The sequence below is a fragment of the Oryzias latipes genome, chromosome 4, assembly GCF_002234675.1.
Source record: "Oryzias latipes chromosome 4, ASM223467v1".
Classification (NCBI taxonomy): domain Eukaryota; kingdom Metazoa; phylum Chordata; class Actinopteri; order Beloniformes; family Adrianichthyidae; genus Oryzias; species Oryzias latipes.
The window spans coordinates 17,472,463-17,484,562 of NC_019862.2; the positions used below are offsets into that span (position 1 = coordinate 17,472,463).

The 12,100-nt window shown below is 39.3% G+C and overlaps 1 protein-coding gene across 1 annotated transcript in view; it reads right to left on the bottom strand.

Annotated features, from left to right (window-relative positions):
• The window catches only part of LOC101169846 (ephrin type-B receptor 1), a 95,843-nt gene that overhangs the window by 7,522 nt on the left and 76,221 nt on the right, over positions 1 to 12,100 (bottom strand). Inside the window, exons 15-19 of the mRNA XM_011474166.3 lie at positions 9,912 to 9,979; positions 9,287 to 9,434; positions 7,679 to 7,828; positions 974 to 1,170; positions 700 to 858 (exon numbers count right to left, since the gene is read on the bottom strand). Coding sequence (XP_011472468.1) covers positions 700 to 858; positions 974 to 1,170; positions 7,679 to 7,828; positions 9,287 to 9,434; positions 9,912 to 9,979 — 722 coding nt within the window. The remainder of the gene's footprint in view (positions 1 to 699; positions 859 to 973; positions 1,171 to 7,678; positions 7,829 to 9,286; positions 9,435 to 9,911; positions 9,980 to 12,100) is intronic.

The window sequence follows — 12,100 nt, forward strand, 5'->3', positions numbered from 1 at the left end:
TTGTACTATCTTAGATAGCACAACCCTTGTTACAGTGCCACTCCGATCATCTTTTAAACACAATCCCAGTGATCTTTTAATTATGATTGTATTATGCCAATTTTAGGAAAAAAAACTGTTTTGTTTTCTAGCACATAATGCCTGCAGAGCAGCAGTAGTTAATTAGAAATTTGCCTCTGAGTTTTAGGTGGGAACATTGGCACAGCCAGATGCCTGCAGCACAGAAAAAGAAAACAAAGACGGATATGGATTTCTTTGTCTACGAGATGTAGCATGATTACATATGTGAATGCATCAGAATGGAGCGGAGCAGGGTGCTTGTGGCACACAGACTGTAGCTGTTATGTCATTGCTACAGGCTTTTTCAAATGGTATTTTTTGATTCACATGATTCACAACAATTTGTATAAATTAATACTCAATAACATACATTTAATCTTAATTTTCTTTGAATATGTCCTCTACCATGAGAAAATTGCTACAAAAAAATGTTCAAAACACCAAATAAAGGATTTCCATTGAAGTGGGTCTTTAAGCTGAAAACATGCTTCTTTTTTTAATAATCTGTTAGTTTCACTGCTTTCTTCCCAAGTGATAGTGCAAAAAAAAACTGCTTTTGAAAGTTGTCTTCCATTTCCTAGCAAATTGAAAGGACGTGGTGAGAAAAGACAAAAGATGTCTCCTTGGAAACAGACTTACTCAGCAGTAATTTGTGTGACAAGTGGCAAAGAAGTGAAGCCCGACCCAATGAAGGAGTCTCTGTACTGGGTCATCTTCAGAGCAGCCAGCCAGTCCTCCACTGAGCTCACCCTGCTCAGGTCTGGAGCTCCCCGGTCTAATAAGGGATGATGAGGAGGGCTGCAGAAAGCAGATATGAGGGGGAAGAGGGAATATTAACAGCACCGTGTAAAGCTGATGAGTGGGACAGAGAAAAGATGCTTGTGGATGTAAATGGGTTTGTCTCTCTGCTCACCCAGGGGGCATGTTGTTGGATCCGGCTTTGAGCGATGCGGGGTTACGGATCATTTTGTCCAGCATGCTGACAATATCAGGGAACTTTGGCCGTGCGTTCCTGTCCTTCTGCCAGCAGTCCAGCATCAGTTGGTGCAGCACAACTGGACAGTCCATGGGAGCAGGCAGCCTGAAGTCTTGCTCGATGGCATTTATTACCTAAGAGGAGAAAAAGAGTTGAAACTGTAAAATGTTGTGTTTTCAATTGTATTTTGCAAATTTGCAGCTATTCAGTTACTCCAGGTTGCAGTTTTCCAAATCCACCTGACCCAGGCAATCAGAAGTCAGTAAAATAAGGATAAACAGATTCAATGTCAGGTCATTGTCATCCTCATTTAAGCACATGGACTGTCTGCTTGGAGCCCTGTTCATTTGCTAAGAGAGCAGTCAGTTTTCATCGTGATAGAGGCCATGAAGGGGTCAAGTCTGTAATAGACCTGTTAGAGAACTGAACCAGCTGTCGTACTGTGAGGAGACAGCTTCTGGCTCTGCTATCAGATAGTGTGTCGGTTTTGACATGGAGGAACTCTCCTAAATGGAAGAGGAAACATGATTTTCAGTTTCTCTCAAGGCATGCTCCGTAATCTCAGCAGCCCAGAACACTGTGTTTGCATGTCAGAATTTCAGACATATGACCCAAGAAAAAATGTTTACTCCACAAAGCTGCCTTATGATTCAGACTAGGATCAAGAGCTAACAAAAAAACAAACCTTACAGTACATTCAGGTACAAAATGCAACTTTGGAAGAAATAAAATGATGAGTCAAACACATTCATAATGTTTTTGCTGACTTTTTGTTAATTTTGACTTGTCACTGCAGAATGATCTTTTCTGTACAAGACAGAGGTTTTCTGCCAGATCATAGAAAAATTTATAGAGAGGAATTTGTAAAACCTTTGGGCGACTTCTCCTACACAGAAGATACTCACACTGTTGGACCAACAAAACACAAAAAGAAGAACTTATTACAGACCCTCTCTTATGAAAATCATGTTTATTTCTTACATATTCTTGTGGCATTTTTCTCATAAAACTGCATTTCTGAGTATTTCTTTGCAAACGTAGAAACAGTTTGAAATGGCTTTTGGGTGTGACATAGAAGCCACAAGCTTCCTGCTCCGGTCCATGTGGATGTGATGCATCCACATGCAGACAAATCAATCGTTTTCCTGGTCTGAGCTGGTATCTGGCTCAAAACTGTATGGCTAGATAGCTCCAATATTGCTCGCCATTTTTGTTGCACCTGTAATTTTAAGTTAGGGGGCATGAGGGGCTGCAAGCTAGCAGGAGAGATTGTAAACAAAGGTATGATGGGGAAATCAGCCCAGGCTGACTCACTGTCACGACTCAGAGATGAATTTCTAATCAACCCTTGCTGCGCTGCAGAAACTGTCCTAGAAAAACGACACAGGTCTTTTTTTATTTTGGCTAAAAAAAAAAAAAAAATTAAAGACCACTAGGAACACTTTTAAATGAGCTCAAAAGATGATCAGACTGTGACGTAAAGTACTATATACAACAGAGTGATTAAACACCTACTTTTTGACTGTGACATTGTGGCTTGTTGACAGGTTCAAAGTTGTAGCTTTTTCTCTCAGTTCCTTCCTACATCTGTTTTACCTTTGATCTATAAAAATCCTCTGAAGTAAAATGCTATAAATACTCCATCCCTAATTATGTTGTTGTCTCTATGCTTCACAGAGCACTGTCATCATCGTGATCAAAATGACAGGTAGTAATATGAAGTCATATACTGGTAGAGAGGCTCTGTTGTTCCTAAAATATCTTTAATCTTTCTGTGGTGAATTAAGTGCCAGCAGGGGCAAAATAAAAATAAAAAATCCCCCATGACATCAGCAAATTCCTACTCGAGTCTAAGGAAGACAGAGGTCCATACCTCCATCCATCAGTTTTCTTTCACTTATGTTGGGCGGGGCAGCAGACTACTATTCCTAAAAAAGTTATTTTACTTTTACTCGGGGTGACCCCACGGCATTCTGAGAGATATAGACCCTCAGCACGTCCAGAGGATCCAGAATGAACAACACTAAGTTCATGAACCAAAATCTCAACCAATGTCTCTCCATCCTCATCTCTGACTACTGGCTGTTGGTTCTACACACTTAAAAAAAAAAAAAAAGGGTCTCTCCAGCTTTGAACATATCTTCATCCAGATGTATGAGCTAAGTACAAAAGGAGGAAAACAACCAGTCAACCTTTTCATGATGTCACAATGATCATCTGCAGGTTCTAAAACCAGGACTGTTTTCCACGTCAGACCTTCAACCCCCCTACTACCACTGCATGGGAGGTGAAGGCTCTTGTCTTACTAAAACCATTGTCTGAGGAGATGGATGGTCCAAGGTATTTTGAAAGGTGTACAATCCAATAATGAGATCCTCTCACTTTTAATACTTGCTCTCAAGTTTATGTCCCTTTCTGATGATGATTTGAGGAAAGATGTAGGTCCATTTACCTTATCTCTAGCTTGTATGCAGAAATATTAGGATGTTTAAAGATTCATCATGTCTTGCTCCTTATCTCTCCTTAAGATTATTCTCTGTGAAAAGCTGTCATTTCATTTGAGAACCTGACCGGGAGACACAGCGCAGTAAATTCAGATGTGTAACTGGCTGCATCCTGAAGTGTCTCACATGTTAAATCACGCTTCTTTACACCAAATTCAGAGCTTATTCTGATGAAGAAATTTAAAGAATTTGCCATAAAAAACCTTTTGGTGAGAATTTAAAATGCAGAAAGACCATGAACTTTAAATGCGAAGAACTGAAATCTTCTTAAAAGATGATTGGCCACTAGAGAGAAAGAAAATAAAATGAAATATATAAGTAGAATCAAGCTCTGATAATGTGACCTGACATTATTCTGGTTCCTGCATATGGAGGATAAATAACTTTTTCCAAGTGTCTTTCAAACTCTAATTATAAAAGCTGGTATGTTAAAACTCCCACTGTAGTGAACCCTTTTGGCTTTAAAACCATCATCCTCGAATACATTCATTAGACGGCACTGTGCATATATGCACCAGGTTTTACAACAAAAAGAAATTGGAGGAATATCAGTTCACCAAAGAACCATGATCACACAAGTTAGGATTGTAAAAAGCCCAACCATACAAACAAAACAGGTTTATGTAAGACCCACAAATATTAGTGGCTTGTTCATTTTCTGTTGGGAAATTGCTATTTATTATCTAAAAGATTCTGGTTTAAAAGCCTTCCGACTAAAAAAATAAAGCCTAATTTCATTAGTGTTGAAACACAACTAGAAATGAACTTTACAAAAACAAAATAGCTATTCACAATAGTTTTTATTGAACTATTGGAAATAATGGAGACCTAGAAGTGACACAGCTATCATTTAATGCTCCCCAATAACCAGCCACCAAAAAAAGGCAGAAGTAAATTTTTCTACAAAACTGGTTTATGTGTCCAAAACTTGACCTCACTACAGTTTATCCTGAGTATAAAAAAGTTAAATTTTTTTGGACCTTAACTGTCAGTTAAGGTCTAAGTGGGGGTTTTTTCCCGCTAGTGCTCAAATATCTTTAAATGTTGGCACACAAAGCAAAACACAGACTCCCTCTGTGTACATATTCCTGTGCCCATGCATAATACCAGTTAACATGCGTTTACTGGTAAAAACAAGAAATGGGTTGTTTTTTTGGTATGTTCTAAGTGGTTTCTATGCTCAGGAATGTCACTACTGTCAGTGACCTAAGAGGCGGCATAAATGTGACAAGAGAAGGAGTTAGAAAAGGGGTTTAAGTTGAAGTATGATGTTTATTGCGTTGAATAGACTGAGGAGGATTCTGTATGACTTGTTTCTTATGTTTCTTACAGTCTGAGAATGCTAACCATGCTTTTCCTTTGACACCATCACTGCCACACAGCTTTAAAGCAGAGTTTGTGTGAACTCCTAGCATTCCCCGTGACCCGACCTCCCCTTCCCCGTCTTATTCCCAGGTTTACACTGTTTATTGTCTTCAGCTTGATAGGATTTTGCCTTCTCGCAAGTTTTTCCTTTTTCAGCCAAGTTCTGTCTCCATTATTTACCACATGAACCTTATTTGACCTCCCTCTGCGACTTCTAAGTTCAAACCATTCTAAACTCTTGCTACATGCTTTTCTGTGTCTCGTGTTACCCTTTAGATCTTTTAACAACACCTTGAAACCTTAAAGCAAACTTCAACGTCTGTTTCACTCCGCCTTCAATAAGTTTAGTGTTGTGAGCCAGAGTGATGAGGAGCTTTGCCTTTAATGCTGTGAATGCAGAGCTGGGAATTCGTCTGCCTGCTCGCTGAACTATACTTGACCCCGACGTGCGTCTCAGCCGTTGTAATGCATAAATTCCCTGCAAGCACAGCCGTCAATCAAAATTGCAGCGAGTGCAGTGAAACATCACAGGTCTCTTTTATGATTAATTCATGTCGAACACCTTCAGTGGCTGCGCTGACAATTTCACCGTGTTCCTAGAAACGGTGTGTGCGCACCTTTGTACGTGTATGGTTTGGTCCACTGTGTGTGTGTAAGTGTGTGTGGGGGAGATGTGTGAGCTCAGGGTGTCAGCTCTGCGCATAACTAATGCCCCCAAAGACCCTTATTAGCTACAGTTGTAACACACACCCTCCCATCATTATACACAGGGTGTGCCAGGATAAATGTGTCTTGATCATTATTCCGACTCTCAGTCATTATGGCTGAAGAGGACGCCTCTGTCACTCAGCAGCAGCCATGAGGGGGAGCAGGGCGAGGCTGCATGGGAGGCAGTTGGGAGAGTTGTAGTTAAGGTGAAGTAGATGATTGAGAGAAAAATGGAACTCAGCAGTAAAAAATAAGGAAGAGGTGGTTTTATAATTTGAATAAAAAAATACAGTTCTGCTGCTGAATACCTCCTTAAAAGTAAGACAAGAGCTATTCTGCAGAAAACTAAATAAAGAAGTCTAAGTGTATGGCCAAAAGCAGGGTTAACATCATTGTAAAAAAATGTTTTTAATACAAGTGGCTGCATCCAAAAAGAAGAAAAATCCATCCTTTCATCCATCAATTTCCTGAACCCACTGAATCCCGTTTGGGGTCACAGGGTTACCTGTTGCAGCTACTGTCAGGCAAATGTGCACAGCCTGGACAGGTCACCAGTCTATCGCAGGGTTAAAAAAAAATCATATTATGCTCAGTTTTTGCCTTTTGTAAAAAAAACAAGTAAATACACAAAACAGAAAGCACAAAGGGATTAAAAAATGAAAAAAGTTCAAATTTAAATTTTCTTTCCATTTTTAAATGAAAGAAAAAATGGAAAGAAATACTGAGATAAAAGCCTCTGATCTAAAGGAAAAGCTTTGAAGGCTGATTTTTCAAAAATGATGCAATCATCTATTCTTTTTACCCTCATAATGCATAAAAAAACATAGATGAACTGCTTTGCATCTCTAAAAGCCTCAATTTTATATTTTGAAAAAATAAAAATGTGTTATGTCTATTTTCTCGGTGGTCTGCTGGGGGGGCAGCATATCTGCTAGGGACAGTAATAGACTGAACAAACTGATCCGAAGAGCTGGCTCCGTAATCGGTTGTAAAATGGACACATATGAATCTGTGATGGAGAGGAGGACTTTAAATAAGCTTGTATCCATCATGGATAATCCTGAGCATCCTCTCCATCCTGTACTGGATGGTCAGAGGAGCTCCTTCTCCAACAGTCTAAGGCAGCTTCGCTGTCACACAAACCGCTTCAGGAGATCTTTCACACCTCACTCCATTGGACTCTATAACTTGTCATCCATATGCAATAGATAAAGTCATTTATGGTCTGTCTGTTTTTCTCTCCTGATGTGGCACGCAATACAACTGTTCTAATTCACTGATGTTCCTTTCCGATTGATTGTTGTGGTTCTCTGTTGTCGTATATTATGTGTATGTTTGTATCTTGAGCCTAACGCCGACGCTGCAACAACTGAATTTCCCAAGCTGGGATCAATAAAGTATCTTTATCTTATCCTATCTTGTCTTAGTATAATCAATCTAGCCCAATGGAAAGAAAAATAAGTCATATTTTGCATTCCCCATTGTGATACTACAAAGGCGACTGAAGTAAAATGATTTCCTCCCCATTTTTCTTTTCTTTTTAAATTAAAATGTTATCATGAGAAAATAGTACATATGGATAGCCTGAAAATGTTTCCATTAAAAATAAATTGACAAATAAAATTAACTAGAAATAATCTTTTAGGTTTGGGCACCATTTACATGTTAGTAAAATGTTTCTTTAAAATGATATTTGACACAGCAACAGCAAAAGTTACAAAAAGGTGCAGAAATGCTGCAGCAAATAGATGGCAGTGTGAAGGTAATTGGAACAGACGTTTTAGTGGAAAAAAGGATTTCTGCATTAAACATCACCTTGAAGACATCAGCCCCTCACGTGTTTGAGATTCAAACTAATGCAGCAACATGTATAACACTTAAATTGATGTCTTCACTTCCCATGCCTTTTCTGAGGCACACCGACTCCCTGCTGGGAGACACGGCAAAAAAAAAACCAAACAAGGACGGCCGATGAACACAAAGAGATCCACGGTGCGAGGATCATCGCAGGGAGGAGGGGGGGCACACAACAGAAGAAAGACACACAAGCAGACGGGTGACTCACATCTTGGTTGCTCATGTCCCAGTAAGGCCTTTCTCCATATGACATCACCTCCCAGGTGACGATGCCATAACTCCAGACATCTGAGGCAGACGTGAACTTCCTGTAGGCGATGGCCTCCGGAGCCGTCCACCGCACCGGGATTTTACCTCCCTACAGAAAGACGAGAGGATTTCAGAGATGTAGTAATGATGGACAGAAATAAAACAAGACAGACAAGAAAAAAAACAGGGTTCTGAAAGTGTCTTATTTTTGAAGTTTGTGTCTTTAATTCATTTTTGGATATTGGCAAAAATAAGTCTGCACGGTGGCGCAGTGGTTGGCGCTCCTGCCTCACAGCAAAAATAGTGGTTAGCGCTCTTGCCTCACAGCAAAAAGGCCCCCGAAACAAAACATCAACGGGGGACCTTTCTGTGTGGAGTTTGCATGTTCTCCTCGTACATGCGTGGGTTTTCTCCGGGATCTTTGGCTTCTCCCCAACTTCCAAAAACATGCTTCATAGGTCAATTGGATAATCTAAATTGTCCGTGAGTGTGAATGGGTGTGTGATTGGAGCCCTGCGACAGACTGGCGACCTGTCCAGGGTGTCCCCCTGCCTTCGCCCACAAGTGGCCGGGATAGACTCCGGCAGCCCCGTGACCCCGAAAGGGATAAAACGGCAAAAGAAGAAGAAGAAATTGGCAAAAATAAATAAATAGATTCGGCTTTCTGTCTGACCTGCTTTGAGTTCAGATAATTAGCCTTTTCCTTAGTTTCGACCCACACTCTCTCTTTTTTACTTTTAGCGTTTTTGATTTTTTGATTTTGGTACCTTTGCCTTGCATTTATTTGAAAGACTAGGATTTTACCTTCTTGTTTGTTTTAAAAAGAACAAAGAAATTTCTGCTCTTGATTTTGATTTATAAGTGATTACAAATAAAGTTGGTATTTCTATTTTTAAGTTTTCCTTCCAAGTCTTCTTTCTTTGAAAAACATCAAAAATGTGGTGGAATGTTTTTAAAGCCAAATGTAGAATTTAAGAGAGAAGGAATCCTTGCCGCACTGGCTTACATTAGTTTGCCAAGAGAATACGGCACAAAAAACATTGTCTAATATGTAGAATTTCCTGAAAGGAGCATTGTAGTTTTTCTGCCAGTTTTTTTTTGAGGAAAAAAAACTGAAAGCAAAATACTTTACAACAAAAATTACACTATTTTTGATGCATGTCTTTAGTTGTTTAGCAATCTATCTTTTCTTAACCATGTAAACTTGTAACATCTCATTGAAACATATCATTTATGTCCTTTCAAGTCCTGGTGTCTTTATGAGTCTTGTAAAAGAAATATGCGAGTCTATGAATAATCTTATGAGTTTTTATGTATTTGTCTGTTGTGATAAAATAAGCAGAGTGCAGTAGGTTCCACCCGCAGCTCTGTAAATGACATAATTCTGAAATTAATAACTGCTCAGCAGTATTCATGGTTGAGTAACGAAAGAAAAGAGTTCTTAGACAACTGGTTGCAGTAAAGGCTTCCCAGGGAGGGTCAATCTGCCCAAATCAAAATACAATTAAAAAAAACAAAAAGGAAACATTCCTTCAGGCAGATCATGTTACTGGGTTTGTGTTCTTACCAGAGAGCTGGTGTAGGTGGGGTCAGACGTGTCTTCTTCCAAATAACGTGACAAGCCAAAGTCAGACACCTTACACACCAGGTTACTGTTGACCAGAATGTTTCGAGCTGCCAGGTCCCGGTGAACATAACTCATCTCTGCCAGATACCTAAAGCATCAACAGGATTTACTGTATGACTGCACGTTATCTGCCAGGCAAATATATAAGGATGTAATGGGATTTTAGGGTGTGTGTCCATCTTTGTGTGAAAGCTATCGGGTCCATCCATCCATAATGTAGGAATTTAATATGTGTAGATGTGCGTGCTTTTGTGTTATCACAGCCAGCAGTAAAACACAGATAAGATCTTGTTTGTGAGAATATGTTGCTGTGCATGTGTGCTGCGTTTTATGCCGGCTTTATAGATGGAGAGTCTAAGCTAGGAGATGGCCATCTTTCACTTGCAGGGTTGTTGGGTTAATGCACAACTCCCCAAGTGTGGATGCCTAAAGTTAATACGCCACCCTAGTTTCGGCTTTCAGTGGAGTTTCAAACCAGACAAAAAGCTTTGTATTTTTTCTGTGATTACAAGGATGTGTATGGTGTGTGTGTGTGTGTATGGGGTGTGTGTGTGTGTGACAGTACCTCATTCCTGATGCGATCCCCCTCAGCATACCAACCAGCTGGATTACTGGGAACTGCCCATCATTTTGCTGAAAAAGCGTGAAGCGTGAAAGGATTAGTTTTATTTTCCATTACCATACTTATCATTTACCGTATTTAGATAAAGCCTTGGAGGCAAAAACACATGTCATTACTTAAGGAAAATGCCACCAAAGAACATTTATTAGGGACAATAAATTGCATTATGAAAACTCTGATGACTTTCCCAGCCGTAATTGTTGTGTTAAAAGAATGATGAAGAGAATAGACTGTGCTTTACTTTTCACATTTGTGTCATAATATGGTTGAAGGATTGGCCTCTTTGGAGACATTTCACCCACCGTAAATTCTAATGTTGTTCTTTATAGTTTCTTTACAGTAGATATATAACAATAAAGACTCAAGTCTGACAGAGTGGTCCGTCATTTATCAGGGGAGTTGTTTTATATAAATAACCCGCAATAGGTGAAGTCCACAAAGTAGGATTCTAGATGTTTTAAGTCTGTAAAACCCTTCAAAACACACTCCATAAATGTCTGACATGAACCTTTTCACTCTTTTTTTTAAACTCTCAAAGTTCAAACCATGGAAAAATAAATACTGTATAATAGGGGAAGTGACTATTCGCACATAAATAGGGCGGGGTTAAGGTTGCAGTTAGGGTTAAAATACGTGCTGGCACTGCAGCAATGTGTATTTTGGCCGCACGAAATACACATGAACATGGATTTTCATCAGTTTTTTTGCTTGATTACATGTAAATACGTACAAATAACATCAGCCACCATAGAATGAAAAACAAATGATCAAAGATCAAAGATTCTCATCATCAAAGATTCGTGTATATGCAGCAGACTGAATGCATTCTGTACAGGAAACATGGCACAGAGGGGATTCATTGAGAAGGTTGAAAGCCAATCAGAACGCAGAACACAGTGTGCGAAAAAAGAAGAAAAACAAAAACAAATGCATGCAACATTGCATTAAAAATAATCTGTGAAACAGCGAGGCTGTGAAATACACTGTATTTCAAAGCTGAAATATACTTTCAAGTCTTTGTTGACAAATTCAAGTCAAGTCTTATGTTTATGGTCAAAGATCCCAGCCAAGGTCAAGATTTTGGAGTAAGTTCAAGTTAAGTCTTTGGTCAAACATTCACGCCAAGTTCAAGTTTCAAAGTCCAATATTTGTGGCAACAAATGTGACCCAAAACTCAAGCCTTTCAGGAAAGTCTAATCTTGAGTCTTTGGTTATAAATCCAGGTCAAGTATTAAGTCCTTGGTTGCAAGGGTAAGTCAAGGTGTAGGTTGAAAAAGACAGGATGTGTATTGAGTGTTTGTCACAAATCTAAATCAAGTTTTAAATTGCTTACATGTCCAAGTTGTGTTTCTGGAAAAAAATGTAAATGAGGTTTTTGTCCAAGTCTAGTATCAAGCTTTTGGTCAAAAAGTTAAATTGTGTTACTTTCAAACACTCATCCATTTTCAGAATCCACTATATCCCCAATGAGGTCACGGAGTCGGGTGAGGGCGAGGTTACACTCTGAACAGGTTACCAGTTTGTTACAGGGCCACACATTGACACTCCAATGCACACCTATGGGCAAATTAGATTAGACCTAGGAAGCATGTTTTTGGACAGAGAGAGGAAGGCGTTGAAAACCCACATATGCACAGTGAGAACATGCAAACTCTATGAAGGGAGGACCCAGAGACGAGAGTGCTAACCAGGGGTGGACTTATTACTAGGCAAAGGTAGGCTATTGCCTATAGGGCACCTTGCTGGGGCTCTGAGCTGGACACTCAATAAAAGTGTTTCAAAAATTCTTCCTTTTCTTAACTCATAAAAAAAAACTAAATTACTGATATGGCATAAGAGTTGATTCTGTTATAGTGTTTCCTCCTCCCCCATACCTCTGCACCAATGGAATATTGCAGTCAACAGCAAGTTAGTGAGCAGAGAATTCAGTGTTGCCAGATTGGGAGGTTTTATGCCCAATAGAGCGGTTTGGATTTTGTGCTGCTAACCACTGCTCCACCTCAAAAAATAAAAATGTAATGAGAGCTTTTTTTCCCTTAAGTTTTAATTTTTATTCTTAAACTTCATACCTTAATGTATTCAAATAAAAAACTAAATACATATTTTCTTTAAGTCGAGTTTCAAGTCTCTGT